General features: G+C 41.4%; 1 protein-coding gene across 4 annotated transcripts; it reads right to left on the reverse strand.

The window, feature by feature from the left end:
* Positions 1 to 236: 236 nt before the first annotated feature.
* Positions 237 to 10,415, reverse strand: PRXL2A (peroxiredoxin like 2A). 4 transcript variants are annotated; one of them, XM_038140629.1, is made up of 6 exons: positions 10,208 to 10,415; positions 4,233 to 4,412; positions 3,776 to 3,867; positions 1,773 to 1,913; positions 851 to 1,015; positions 237 to 718 (listed from the first exon to the last, which is right to left on the reverse strand). In XM_038140629.1, exons 2-6 carry the CDS (start codon positions 4,408 to 4,410, stop codon positions 620 to 622), a joined length of 675 nt encoding a protein of 224 aa, XP_037996557.1. In that variant the 5' UTR covers positions 4,411 to 4,412; positions 10,208 to 10,415; the 3' UTR covers positions 237 to 619. The 4 variants fall into 4 exon arrangements, with proteins under 4 accessions (XP_037996557.1, XP_037996558.1, XP_037996559.1 ...); XM_038140630.1 differs by lacking the exon at positions 10,208 to 10,415 and adding an exon at positions 10,125 to 10,144; XM_038140631.1 differs by lacking the exon at positions 10,208 to 10,415 and adding an exon at positions 9,621 to 9,743.
* Positions 10,416 to 15,946: the final 5,531 nt, after the last annotated feature.

Below are 15,946 nucleotides of genomic sequence, written 5' to 3' on the forward strand. Positions count from 1 at the left end.
GAAATTTTTTTAAAATAATCTTAAATACAAAAAGGAACCAAGCCACAATTATCTTCCTTGCAGGGAATCACGTGGACTTAGAAGATCTAGAACCAGTAGTGAACTAACAAGAAATTCACTGTGCCGACATCGTGGCATGTCTTGAATGCAAAATCTCAGAGTTAGACTGACTGGGTGTAGTCTTCTAGAAACACGGATGTATTTACATGTTAATGAAAAAGCAAAAACCAAAGGCATTTCATTTACGTAAAGTTTTATTGTATTTTCCCCTCAGCTGGTACTCCATTACTACAGCCTTGGAAGAGTTTTGTTTCCCTAGGTAGACAGGTTTTCAACAGACTGTCTCTGACTGAGAACATCTAGGCTAGGTCAGATTTTAGACCCAGCCTTTCATTAATACAGTCAGATACAAAGGACCAGTCGAAATCCTGACCACCTGGAAGGCTGCAAGGGAACCAAAAACAACCCAAGAGGATTTTCATCATTTTCTATGTTTGAATAGAGAACCTTTCCTGTGCTTTGATCACTAAATAGTTAAGCAATTTCACCACACATTCAAGACATGGATACATTCTACATTTCAAGCTCTAATCAGAAACATGTGCAACTGTTTTTCCACTTATGAAGCTTGTGGTTTTATCTTCTCAGCAGCTTCAAGGACAGATGGAAGGCTGACTTTGTCTCCAAATTCCTTCTCACGATGCTCCAGTAAAACACCCTAGTCAAAGACACAAGAGAGAAATTCAGACACATCTCCCTGCAAAAGATCCACTGCCCAACCGAACAATTCCAGGAAACAAACTTCTGATCTTATAGGAGAGAAAAAAGCCTCCTAGATGGCCTGCAGTACCTGTCTTCCTGCCCCAATCACATATACACCTCCCAGGGTGAATCCTTCTCCTTCCAGATTTCCACTATATCCACTTCTCCAAGCACGGAAGAAATTTTGCCAAACTCCCAGGCGGAAGAAGCCTGACAACATCATTTTTCGTCTACGTGGACCATAAAAGCCTTTCTGCAGGGGAAGAGAAAACATGTCAGCAAACAAAGGGGAAAGGACTTCTCATTCATGCGGATTTTAAGCTCATCCACAAGTATTTAAGCTCCATGTACACCTACATCCCTACTGCTGACAACAGCGGTGCTTTGTGATAAATGTATTTTTTTGGTCGGTTGGTGGTTGGGGATTTTAAAATTCAGCCTGATTCTTTCACACAGGCAGGAGGGAGAGAGAAAATAAAAGGATCATCTAGTAGTTTTGAGTATTACATATTCTTTTTCTTCAGAACTCAAATGATTTTTAAATGTGTCTCCTGGTTTAGGGAGAAAGCAGGGCGGTGGTTCTTAGAACATGAGATTGCCAATCCAGCACGTGCTGGTGTACTGGAACAAGCCATATCACTGCAATCTGGCCTGTACATCGTGAATTAATTATATGTGTCACCTTCAACCCTTGATTCACACATCATAAACATCAGCAAGTCACACAGCCAGTGAAAGAAAGGAATAAATATTACCAGGCCATATTGTTTACCTGCTAAAGGAGAGGAATAATCCTGCAACAGCATCTTATCACTGCATTGCTACACTGCAGTTTGTAAGCTCAGCAGGATGTGTAAATATAGAAAAACAAAGCCAATTAACTTCTTAAACTACAGTGATGCTAAATCCTTCTTCAATCAGACTACATTCTACTTGTTTATACAAGCTCCTCAAAGAGGGCATTCGTGGATTTGTTTTTAAACAAAAGGAGAACACAAACTTCACTATACCTTTTCATCCAGAAAGATTTCTCCTTTGAAGTAATGCTGAAAATCCTCCACTTCAGTCCCTATCTTCTCTTTCACAACAGCATAGAGAGGGACACCCAGCTTGGACAGCTGGGGTTTCAGAGAGGAGAGCTCGGAAGCCTCCTAAGCAAAGGAAAAAACCCCAAACATTTCAGTTAATAAATGGAGGCTGGAAGGCTTTACCTCGAATTTCAAGACCATCAGAAACACACAACTTCTAGCTTGAGGCACAAGCCAGAAACAGACCTGTAACATTTAAGCTAGTTGTACTCCTAGGCAGCTCTTCATCAGATTTACTACAATTTTTCTTTGTTAACATGGAGGAAGCAGATTCTTCTGAGTATTCACTAGATAAAACTTATTTTTAATTTAAAGCTGTAGGGATACTTTGCCTGTAATAGGGCTTCAATTATCTTTTGAAGTATTTGAGAATGGTAGAAATATAATGCCTGCACATCACTTAACTTTTTCAGAACTTTCAATCTTTTTTCCAAGTTGACATCCATCATTATCAGTCCTTCTGCAAAGTATTTTGAGGGTTCTGTGCAGAAGCAGGCTATACAAGTTTACAGTAAGTAATGAAGATACATTCTCCTTCCTAATTCCCCCAGTAAAAAAAAAAAAAAAAAAAAAAATCAGGGAATTTCTTCATAGACTTTCAGTATCCCAGAAGCAAAACTGCTTTTCCTGGTGTGTAAGAGTGTAAGATGTCACCACTCATCTGCTGGGATTTTTGTTCTCCTAAAGGAATCCCAATTCACACAGTTTATACAAAGATCCTTGAGGTTTTGAACAGATCAGAGTGTGCACTGAAAATATGTTTCCTATCTCCTATGGAGAAAGGTCATTTCTACTGGACAGAATTCCCACATAAAAAAATCAACTCCACACTTTAAAAACATGGACACAGTTTACATGATCACTCTCAGTCACTTAACTGAATACCTTAACTGAAAAGCTAGCAGGACATCTACAATTCACTGGGTACCAAGGAGCAAACAGATATGGATGAGCAGACAGGAAAATTTGAAACTTTCAGTAGTACTACTACAGCTAATAATAAAAAAATCACTCTGGGATTCCTGACTGAGTGTGTGACAGTCACAGAGTCAGGCACCTAAGTGCATTCTCCTCCCACCTACGCTACACCTGTTCAGAGAGCAGAGCACTTGAACCTTCCACGAATTCTACACGTATTTAAGCAGTTACTACTGATGGGAGCAGACGCCCTAATGAAGAGGTTACAATTTTAATTACTCCATGTTATAGAACAGTGAGTAACAACATAATAACTATTTTTCCCTATAGCTATGAGAAACATAATGTCCAAGGTGCAAGCTATGGCTGTTCCCAGGCACTCTGTACATTCAAATTGTGTTTTAGGTGTCTGCTTCCAAGGAGCTCCACCCAAGGAGCCTAATGTCAACTTAAGGATCAAAATTTGTTTTCCAACCCACCTTGTTAGGGAACAGAAACTCCTTATCTTCAGTCTTTACCTTCCTGCCTCACATTTAGCACCCAGAACCAAGAGGTACTCCCTCTATGCACACCTCTTTTTTTGCAGATGAGCTTTATCTGATGGCTTTCTGCCAATCCAGTCTTGGGCTGTATTTGACCAGACACTACCTGGCTCACAGAGACTTATTTTGGACTATATATATAAAAATAGCTCATAAGACTCATTACCAGCTGAATCTTGTGCAATCTCCCTTTCTAATTACCATGGGCTAGGTCCCTGGCAGATGTAAAAATCACATAACCATCACTTCAGAAGGAAAAAGCTCAGGACCTGGACAATACAAACCAGCTGCAAAGGAAATTAAGTATGCTGGTAGCTGGTGACCAGTTTGAGCCATGAAACAAAACCTTTCAGATATTTTAGAGGTACTTGATGACTGTGCTATTCATCCCCTCCCTTTATTCACAGACTATCTATGCAAGCAGACCGCAAATCTTCTTAATTAATCCCCAAGCCCAGCAAGTACCTCTCTGCACAAAAATCATCCAGGTCTTCGTACAGCCATGATCACTGCACCGTTCTCCTTCCATAGTTCACCTGCTTTGAATGTCCTCTGTTCTGTTTGTACAGGAGAAACAACACCAACAAGAATGTCACTCAGTCTTGTTTATAGCGATTAATACTTTATGGAGCAACACAAAGCACTGCAGAGAATTCCACATTCAAATACAGTTCTAACAGAAAAAAAAATCTGTATGTATAAGAGGAGATTATTGCATTATTGATTTTTAGAAGTCTTGTTTCATCCAGAAATAATAGTTTTGGTTGTTTTTCCTTGACCATAAGTATTGGATATCAAGGACACTCAACTACATGTCACAACTTGGAAAGGCTAAGAAAACTGCTTCCAACCTTGGCCTTAGAAAGGTTCTTATAAAAGTCCAATTCTTGAAGAATGTGGTCTGAAACAGCCAGAATCTTACCTGATCCCAAAGTCTTTAGCTCTATCTCCTCTAAAAACTCCAATGTAGCCTTTTCCGGCTTGGACAAAAATAAGTCAGTGTTAGCAAGGACGATCCCCGTCACAGCTGCACCAATGGCTCCCAGGCCAACAGACCACATGCCCATGGTGAAGGCCCCCAAGTCAGGCAGGAAGGACATTTCTGGAAAGAGAAAGAAAGAACAGCTCTGACACTGAACATCAGTGATTCCAGAGGACAAGGAATTGGATTAAAACAACCAAAAGCTCATGCAGCTATTTTTGGTTTAACGGAGACGATCTGTGTATTTATTAATGTACTGAAAGGGGTTTTAAAAGATAGAGATTACACTCCAGTTCTGTGCCTGACCCACATCAAAACTAGATACTGACAAGATGTTCTTATCCTTCCCTGCTACCAGACAAAAACATCAATAATTAAGTGCTTAGATGCAATGAGGAGAAAGATGATCGAAGTGTGTGTGTAATAAAGAGCCTCTAACAATATGACCTGTACATTAGCCAGTAACTTAAATTATTGCAGTAAGACAGCAGTTTCTTTAAAAAAAAAAAAAAAAAAAAAAAAAAAGAGAAGCATTTGTAAATTAAATGGTTTACATACCCTAATCTATATTAAACAGGGAACTTTACAAATATACTATAGAAGACTTGGGGAAAAAAAAAATCTAAACCTGCTATATCTGGTTCATCATAACTGGTAACCTTTCACATTCCTTACAGTTCCCCACTGAGAACCAAAGCAGGCACAAAGCCAAACTTGGAGCTCATGCCTGTAGACAGAAAAATGTAGACTTGCAACCATTTTATTACCCAGTGATACTGCAAACATGCCCGGGACAGCAACTTCTTCCTCTGTGCAAACTCACTGCCACTCTTGCTAAAGCAGAAAGGACAGCAGGAACAAACAGCCTGCACTCACACACACTTAGAACTGACAGCATTGCAGTGGGAACCATCACAGACAAATATTCCAGCATTCAAGTACAAACCCTGCCTGTGGTTACTGGTGGCTCAAGTTAGGAGGTAATTTTGTTTAACCAGCTTCCACAAGCCCCCACAGCCCAATCCTGACCCTTGCAAGTGTTTCACAAGCCTGAAAAGGGTGTCCAGTCAGGCAGTATCAGTTAATGAGGATGCTGGAAATCACAACAGCCCTGCCTCACGGGCAAAGTTCAAGATCCAGCTCTGGGTAATAACTGGTACAAGAGTCACTGGAATTTTGGCAGCACAACAAGTCACTGTACACTTACATCTCAAGTGCTGTATATTTGCACTCACACAACTGTAGCATTACACATTATGGAGAATCTTTTTTTTTTTCCAAAAAAAACCCTATTTCCTGATAGAATATTTTGGTAAATACTGCTGTCTGTATATACTTTTGTATGGGTGAGGTTCCCACCTCAATAAATGTAAGAAAATATTACTCTTTTGAACTGTGACTGCTAATAAACCAGACATACACATCATCTTTATCCCCACAGCTAGCTGCTGCCAGAATTCAGAAACAATTAGGAGTAGTTCCTCAATCTTGTGCCCAGAATTTTCTGTGAGAAAACCCCTTTCTATCCTTAAACCCAGCTCCAGAATACCACTGATAAACAAATGCAACACTGGGAAACAAAAAATAAAAAAGATCACATTGTTCTTTTAACAGCATACTTGGTTTCAAGGGAGGCAGTATCATGGTATCTAAAAATGTAAGTAACCCATGATCCTGAGCAAGAAACAAGGCCAGTTTACACAAACATCATGCAGATAAGAGAACAGATCCTATCCTACTTCACCACTTATTCCTAACCAAGGCAAAACTTCCTTGACTGTATCTGCTTTCTTTACATACTTCTTTCAAACATGAAGTCATGTTGTAATGATATTTTTTTATATCTGCCTCTGACACCTATCAGAGACCATCCTGACCCCAGCCTTTGGAATGATGCAAATGTAACTCCAAATGTATGTAACGCAGCAATATCCTTGTGTCAAGACTTAAAAATCTCTGTAGCATACCCAATTGGCTAAAGCCCTGCTCCCTCCCAGAGTTTGATTACCCAATTACTTGGATTTCAATCTCATCAAGTGGTTTGTTTGTTCATTTGTTTTTAATTTATAGTTACAGGCAGTGGAGGGGGATCCAACTATTAAACCCTTGTGCACACCATTTGTGTACAAAAATGTTACAAAATTTGTGGTAAGTGATTAATGAGTAGTTCTCACACAGCCTTTCATTTTCATTAGCACAAAGAGCATCTCTAAAAGTCAGCTTCCAATCAGGAGTTATATTGATCCAGGAGATCATTGTGTAGTTGGACTCTTTGTCACTCTCCACACAGTGACAAAAAAACCAACCTTATTCAAACACAGGAATTTTTTGCTATTTATATAAATAGGAAAAAAGGAAAATGCAGCTCTGCGGGATAATACCTAAATTCCTCCCCTGCTAAGCAAACACCATAATGAGCCCCTTTGAAAAATATGCATGGGAAGCAGCAGGCAGGATTATTAAACCATTTGCTAACGAGACAGGCTGAGCCCTGACGCATCATGTCATTGAACCCCAAGTGCCGAGACCGACTGGAAAACAGCCGAGCATTTGCGACTAGCAGCTCCTTTTCTGGTAAACTGCTGTTCATCAAGGGCATCTGAAGCTCAAAAGGACTTCACAACCCTCCCCTCCCACTTTAAAATACAAACAGATCAGGATTTTAAACACCGAGCAGTAATAAGAAGACACAAGAAAGCATCCCACGAGCCACAATCCACGAGAGGAGACAGGAGAGCATCCCGCAAGCCTCTGCAGGGGCGCAGCACTCACCAGAACCCATGCAGGCTGCTGAGCTCCGGCCACCAGCGCGGCCCGCCGGCGAGGAGCCCGGCTGCGCTGCACGGCGGCCGGGGCAGGGCTGGGGAGGAGCCCCGGCCCGCAGCCTCGGCCTCTCCGGGACCGGCTCTGCCAATCCCTGCCCCAGCCAGCACGCCTGTCCAATCCAGGGCAAGACTCATTTAAAGGTATCTTAATCGTTCAGCCTTCGGGTGTGATTTTAACTGAACACATGGATAGCCTTTTTATGGGGCGGGTACCTACCCTACCCGCAGAAAGCCCTTCTGAAGCTGGGAACAGAGCGCAAAACTTTTAGATCTGCATGCTAAGCCATGCTCTTCTATAGAACTTTTACAAGTAAGGCTTTCCCTGTGCCTCAGCCTATTCTACATCTAACCCCTTCATATATGCACACCGTATGGTAAAACAATACAAACAACCCTGGAAAAAATTAAAAAGTCATCACAATGCACAATATTAGGAAAAAATTATTAGTATAGAGGCTGTATCTCTATAGAGAATTAACCCAGTGTTTCTATAGTCAGTTACCTGCTTTAATGACAACATCCCTTTGCTAAAACGCATCATTTTCTCTGGGACTATCTGATCTTCAACCTCTCAACTCTGATAAAACTACCAGAAAAGAATGAACGCTCCTCTTTAAACAGTACAGGCCAAAGAAAAAAGGAAAAACATCTTTTTGTGTGTATGTTTTTGTGGCAACGACAAGAGATCTACAAAATAACACTGTTATTTTATGGCCTGTCAGTACTCAGTTAACCAGAATTTAGACAAGCTTAACCTTAATCCTGTTTTAAGTGCCAGTGGATGGTCTTCACTTTTGTCAAGACCAGTTAAAACGCTGTGTTCTGGATGTCTCATTTCCCTCCCACCCACAACCAAAGAAAAACTTGTCGTTCAGAGGACAGCTATCCTAAAACATTTATTTTAAGTGTAAACAGGACCCATTGCAGCTGTGTCCTTCTGTTTTCAAGATGCCAGTAAGACTCGGAGTAGCAAACAGATTTCCTCACATACTTTTCCTAAAAAGAAAACTGTCTTGCAGGTTGGACTGCACTAGCAAATACTCTCTAGCCTAAAGTGGTTTTGACCATTGCTTGTTCTTCCTTCCGCCCCCACTCCAGCTTACCCAAGACGCTCCATATCAAGCCTAAAAATGTTTCAGAGCTTTGTCAGAACTTGCGTATCCCAAACAAGTTGAGCTGATTTTTTAATGAGACATTTCCCACCTCCCCCCCCCAAAATGAGTCATGATTACAAATACCTTTGTAAGCTACCTCCTATAAAGAAAATTCACAATTCACAATAACCTGGTTACATGCTCATCAAGATTTCATGAGCATTTAAATACCATTAAGGATTGCAAAATACAGCATCCTGACAGACCTTCAAACTTAGTCCTGCTTGAAGCAGGGAGACTGGAGAAACCTAGGAGTACTCTTTTATCTTAAATTTGCCTGTAAACATCAAAATCAACGCACAGAGAAGCCTCCTAGCATTTCTTGTGGAATTAATGTAATTTACACCACACAAGGGATTATTTTACTTTCTTTTTAGCATTGTAAAGCCCTAACAAACCTCACATTGTGTCGAGAACAACAATCCTCTTTTTAGGTTTCTTCCCAACTCGAGCATGGTTCACTACTGAATTCTGTGGCTGTAGCTGTAAAAAAAGTTGCTGTGTCAAGCAAACAAACCATACTCCTTCCTTTGAAAGGAAGTTAGTTGTTACCCCCATTCTTAGACTGTTTTAAAGAAACCCAACATCTCAAAAAGACTTTTCTTTAGAGCAAGGGAGAGCAAAGAGCTCTGGCACACCACTTTGGAAATCTTCCAGCTCTCTTGGTGTATTGAGAGGGAACAGGCAGCTAGACACTGTGTATGGAAAAACTCAGATCTCTGATGAGTCCAGTGAATGGATAACGCGGAGATATGAGATATTTCATGGAGCACAGAACTGAAAAAAATACCTATCTGAAGATAATACGTGATGAACTCACAGCTTGGTCTGCTGGTGATGCAGAGCAGGAAAGCTGCACTCTGTGTCAGTCTGAAGAGGTGATGGAGGAAAGGGAATACCAACAGACCTACTAATTATACAAGTCAGCATTTACTGAAAGCACAGCAGGTGCTAGGCAGCAAGTGATTCCTCCTGTTCCCACACAGCAGATCCAAGAATTCTAAGTCCTGCAGATTAAAGCTTAAATAAAGATTTTCCCACCTTTTTGGGTTCTTAGGCCTTGCTTATATTTTAACTTTCTACATTTTAATTTCCACATTTCTCACACTATACAATCCCTAACACCAAAATTGTTAATAAAAGCAAAGAGACAAGAAAATGGACACATTTGAACTCCACCCCACAAGGCAGAGGGGCTCTGTGCATGAAGGAGGCTGCAAGACATCGCCATAAACCCACCCAGGGCAGAATGATTTCCACACAACCGTGTTTCCCCTTTCATCGTCTGCCATGCACCAGCTCTGATGGGAACAGCGCCCCTATGGTTATAAAAGAAAAGGCTGGGAGACCTTCAAGCTGGTCCTTCGAGCAGCTCAAAGGTGGATTTCGTGAGCTGAGCGATTGCACCCAGGACCCAACCAGCGCATCATGAATGAAATGAGAAACGAAGCAGGAGTCTCTTCGTCCTTCACGGATCCTGCCACACGGGATAAGATCGCCTAGCAAGCAGGGATCTCTCAAAACGTCAAACCACGAGGGCAGGATTTCAAACCTCGACAGCTCGGGATGGCGAGAGCCGCGGGGGTCCCCGGCCGCCCCTCGGTGCTCAGCAGCCGGCGATCGCCGCCGCCTCCCCCCGCCGGAGCGCGGCGGCTGCGACCCGGGGCCAGCGGGGAGGAGAGAGCAGCCCGTGGGGGCACAGCCCACGGCAGGGACAGCCCGGCCCGACGCGGACCCGCGGCCCTCCCACCCGCCGGACGCCCGCTCTGCGGCGCCGCTCACAGCGCCGCTGTCCCGCCCATGCCCGACGCGCCGCACGCACACGCGGCCCCGCACCCGCACTCGCTCAGCACTCCGCACCCCGCACCGCGGCCCCGCACACATCCCACATCCCACACCCCGCACCCGCACCGCGGCCCCTCGGCCCCGCACTCACAGCGCCGCCGCTCCCGGCCCGCGGCCGCCGGCACCGCCCCCGGCGCCCTCCGCGCACGCCCCGCTGCCGGTGGCACCGCGCTCGGTGCCCTTCGGCCCGCGGCTCTGCGCCGGTGCGGCCAGCGGGATTAGCCCCGCCGTTAGCGGCTGGAGCGGATGAAAGCCTTCTGTTCCCTCTCAGAACCAATTGTCCCCTCTCGGGGGCTGCTGTAGCTTCTGGCTAAGCGAAGAAACAAACGAAATACATTATGGGATACAGTGCTTAAATACGCAAGGCAAAAAAGGCACCCAACCCATAACGACCTGAGTCCAAGAATGTAGTGAGCTTATCATTCAACTAATCTGATTAATGGGGCACTTAAAATGTTTGCATATATATTGCATTCAAGAATATACTTGCTCAGATAAGCCAGCCAATAACATGTCACAACATCGTTTAACAAACACGCTCTTCAGATGCTTGTGGTCATTGGGCACCGCTCCAACTGCAAACTCAGAGGACTTGTCTTCACTACCTTGGGACTGTTTCCTGAGATCTGCTGTTAACCAGGCACCAAAAATCCCAAAAAGCAACAACAACAAAGAAAAAGTAGTAGCAATGACAGAACAGTCTGGTCTGTAACACAACAGTAGTTCAGGAGAATGAACATAACCCTTTTGGTGGTGCTGGCATTTCTACATTCCACCAACCACTGTTTCACTGTTTTTCACCAGATTCCAAACTTAACTAGACCAAATGGCCTTTTCTTATCACTCTGCTCCTAGAGCAGAGCACAGCAGCAGCCGTGTGCTGCCAGAAAGCCACATGGAACAGCAAGTTCTGCAAGACAGCCTATTGCACCATGTTGCAGTGCACATGTCAGAGTGGCATGGGCCCGGGCAGTTGAAGGAAAAGATTTTGGGTCTTTTTGCCCAAAATTGTGGTAGTTATGCTTTTATCTACACACATTATTTTAGAAATCATATTGATTATAAAAAGTACTAAAGTCTTAGCAGCAGTAAAAAAATAACCTAAGCAAACCTCATAGCAGAAACAGCATTACCAGACTGCTTGAAAGAGATGGGGAATTTGGAAGGATTAAGAATTTGTGGCTGCTTTTTTCCTGGGAAATACATGAAACAATATCTCTGCTTTTTCTCCTTGATCAGTGTGGGTTGGTTCTCTGTCAAAACCAAACATAATATGCTGAAGTGACTTTGTCATTTTTTAAAAGTTCAATCAGCATTGAATCAGAATATCAGAATATATGTATCTGCCATGCTGACACAGCAATCTTTAGAAAAACATTATGAGCAAAAAAAATTATTGGCAAATGTTGGCAGCCATCATTGTATAATTAAAACCCTAATTTCTGCAGGCTGTCAAGATTCCTTTCTTCTGAATTTGACTATGGTTGTGGACCAAGCTGACAACATTTGGCAATAGTAGAACGGCAGCTCCATTATTTTCATTTCCATGGTAAGTACACAAAATGAACTTTTTTCTTAATGATACTTCTGCACATTACACCTTTAACAGCTTGGCAGCTGGCTTATCACAATTCTAAGGTAGCCAATAATGCTGAGGAGGAAAAAAAACCCCACCTATCACAAAATGAAAATATCTATCTATTCTTTGCTCTGGGCAAGAGCCCATGACAAGGCACCAGGCAAGACTAACAGGCAGCTCATCTCAGAAGTGACTCTGATTTCATTTGTCCCTATTGTGAAAATGTTGCAAAAAATGCAGCAAAATCTGAGCCCACACATCTGGATTCCATCCAGGAATAGCCTCCTACTTTACAAAGCAGCAAAATCCTTTGAATGTATGCACACATCTAATAGACACAAAATCCAAAGAAATCCAGTGTCATGAAAATCTACTGGAATCTAACCTTCCCTACCCAAACCTCCAGAAAAGCTTGCTTTCCTTGAAAAGCTGCTGTATTGCATTAAGTGGAGTTGCAACAAAAATTACTTTGCCTTTAATAGAATATCTTTGCCTTCATTGCTTCAGAAAAATAGTGAAATTTTGGCAGGAAAATGAAAATTTGACTTTTTTTGTTTTCTGGTTTTTCCTCTTGATAAAAGCATATTAAGACTGATCTATTATAGATAAGTTTTTCCATGCACCTATTCACATGTTATTCATGTATTTTTTTCCTCTTAAATAAAGAGACTAATAAACTCTCTAACACATACACTTCACCAAGCACGAGACACCAATATTTAATCTTCAAGTTCCCAGGTTTTGAACAGTGTTCTTAAAAAACACATTCAGCCTTTTACTTCCTGCCTTCATAATTCAGTTTTATAACAGTGAATGAGGAGAATCAGTCTGTAAACTGCTTGTACATCAGTTAATTAAATTTCCCTGGCACGCCTGTAAGTCAAAATGCAGTGTATCAGTAGCTGTGCTAAAACATGATCTAGTATTACGAAACTTTCAATTCATGTACACAATGACAAAGCTGTGCGTTATTTCAGGAGTTTTTTTCTTTTTCTTGTTGGATCATGCTTCTATAGATCAGCCTTAGACCATGGGCATTGTTAGACAAATGCCTTACATTAAAGAAACTCTCTATTCTATGAGGAAACAGGACATCTCTAAAGCAACAAGGAAAGACAGTTGGTGGGATCTAGGCCCTAGGTCTGTAAAAGGACTTCCAGACTTTCAATACTAAGCCAGTAAGATTAGATGTAGATATAAAAAAAAATACAGCTTGAACTTTTCACCTATGTGCTATTAAAGGCAAAGCCACACAGATTCAGATTGATGTAGATCTCCACTCAGCCAGGCAGAAGCCGTCTCTTGTTTGAAGGCTGTCCAGTGACATGTACCCGTGTAGGGGTGTTCTCAACCACATCCTGATTCTCAGGAAATAAACACACCAGTCAGCCTAGACACAGAATCTCAGCTTTCTTCTAGCTAAGATCAGGGTGCAGTAGTCACAGAAGAAACCAAAGGAAATACAGGTCTTTTGAAATTAGTTCATTCACATAAGCAGTTCACGGTGGGACACCAAGAAGAGATTGGTGCAATACCCTCCATTTGGACAAGAACAGGAAGAAAGAATTAGTAAATCTTTTCAGTGGGTACACAAATTCTTACAACAAATCTCTTTTGCAATAGCCTAATAAACACTGAATCACAGAAAAGCCTACCATTTACAAGACAAAAGATAACCAAGGCATTTTGAAAGTGCAGATGAGGTCATTAGTCCTCCCACTGTCCTTCAGTCTTTAAATATCCTTGTGTCAGGTAAGTGTAATTACTAAGTATAAGCAAAATTAAATCTGTGGTCTGTAGTTGGTCTGTCTCCTGTTTACTGCAGTGCTACAAATAAAGTTACTCTGATTTTTTAGTTTTCTCATATTAGGTATGAGGACACTGAGGACACTTCAGGACACTGAAGACCACTAAAAAAAGTTAGATTTAATGACTATTCAAGCCACTAGAATAGTGATCAAGCCTCAGGCTCTACAAGCAAAACCAGGCTCTTGAGTATCTCAAATTACCCACAAAGATAGCACTGAAAAGGCAGAAACTGCACTTCTGCAAGATCAGGACATCAGAGGAAAACAGTAATTTTGCAGTGATCCTAGTTAATCACCTGCAACTACTGTGTAGCTTCTATTAAAATCCAGACACTCAACATGTTTCTAGGCTATTTCTCTTACAAGTTATTGTGATAAAACTGGCATGTTTAATTTATTGCTATGGACTTCAAGAGTAGCTAAGCATCTTACAATCTATAGATGTCGTAAGGACAAGACTGCTTGTGTTATTAATACAACTGAAGCGCCCTACACTGTCTTTAAGACAAAGACTTTCAGTCAAATAATGTATCTCACCAAGGTGGTTGTATGTAGCCAGAAATTCTGGTGTAAACACTTTCCATGTAATCATTGGAGGTGATCAGTTTTTAAGGTTTAAAACAACCTGTTGATTTAGATGTTATTCAGAAGCATTTGTCCAAGATCTAAGGCAGAAAAAAGGGCTTCCTCTAACAAATTCGACCTTCTCCAGTAGAAGACGAGCTGTTCTTAATATTTAAAATCTGGGAGAAAAATTCCACGGCCTCTTTTGCTAAAGAACATCCATGTGATAAAACCAAAATAACCCTGGTCTTAGAAGTGTTGATGCCAGTGTGGGTCATTTTGACAGAATTTGGCTAGGAATCAAATACACATGCCAGCAAGCCTCAGTTCCAACTCCTGGTGGCAAGGTTGTAATGAGTAGTTAGGCACAGTAAACTTCTAATCTAGCAGAACTACAGCCACACTCTAACCACGGCCTTAGAGTTGAGCTCTTAATCCTCTTATTACACTGAGCTATTTGTCTGTGTAACTTTCTTCTGCTAGAGCAAAACACAAATGTGTTACTATCAAACTGAATTTCAACACTGCATTTCGTGACAGCATTTGTTCTTTATACATCAACATAGGAAAGGCCACAAACTATGTATATTTTCAACGCATTGTTTCTGTTTAATTCTTGGTGAACTTTCTTTTTGAGACGTTATGCTCATCTCTCATGGGCATATGAACAATTTTCATGTTGACATCTACCATTTTTACATAGCTTGATTACAACAGCTTGAAAGAAAAGCAGTATAACAAAGTATCCAATACACATCATAGAGTATCTGAAATTAACAAAACTAAATAATGACTTAACCTAATAAGGGTGATCATCATGGAGAAATGCAACAGAAAAGATGTTCTACTTACTTAGCAAGGTACATTTCAAGCCCACAGCATCCCTTCTGCAAGTCCTATTTCCAAAAATATATGGGTTTATATGCCTTTAATGGGAATGTGGGAGACTCCCAGCAAAATACATAACTAAATCACCATCAGCTTTTCTTCCTAGAACCAAATTATACTCCATAACCCTTCCTCGTGACTGGTTTAGTCACCAACATAGAACTAAAAGTTTGCAAAGATATTGTTTAGACTTAGTCTGAATGGCTGCTTTGTTAGATAAAGCCAGTCAAATTGTAATTGGTTTGAGGAATGTCGATAAGGTTTTTTTTTGCCCAAGTTAAAAAAACCCAAAACATGAATATAGTCTTCTGTCAGTAATGTGTTTAAGTGTACTTTCTTTCAAGCATTTCTCCCCACACCCATTTTGTTCACTGTAATGTTTTTCCACTGTATAAACTGTCAAACAAACTTAAGTGTAGCACATACTTAAAATGATTGTGTAGGGGGCAAAACCCAGGAACCTTTTGGTTAATTTTGCTAAATTAATAGCAAGCATAACTTTAATGCATTTTGTATCCTATTCTTGATTTACCTAAACTTGTATTTGGGTGATAAGTGGGTGACAATGGTACAGCATGATGTGTGGTATGGAATAGTGTGTAGATTGTGTTGAGAACTTTCAAGGTTGCTATTTGCTGTGCTGCACTACCAAGCCAGCATTTTAACAGGGATTGTTCATCTGTATCTTGCAGGTTAAGCCTGGAACGCAGGCTTTTGGAAGGGAAAGGAGTAAAGGGCAGAGGTAAGGCTAATTCCATTTCAAGCCACAGCTACCCAGGAAATGATCCATGCCATGGCCCATTCCTGTGGTTTTACTACTATGATCCAAGAACAATTCACAATAAAAAGTTAGCACCCTGAGATAATTTGGCAAATGCTTTTCTGCCTATGCCAGCTATTGTTCCAATAACAGACAACGTGCAGAGGCTCTGCTTAGCTGAAACTGAAAAAGCTCTAGAGAAGAACAGTTATTGAAAACCTGATTAATTTA

Source organism: Motacilla alba, chromosome 6, assembly GCF_015832195.1.
Source record: "Motacilla alba alba isolate MOTALB_02 chromosome 6, Motacilla_alba_V1.0_pri, whole genome shotgun sequence".
Lineage (NCBI taxonomy): Eukaryota > Metazoa > Chordata > Aves > Passeriformes > Motacillidae > Motacilla > Motacilla alba.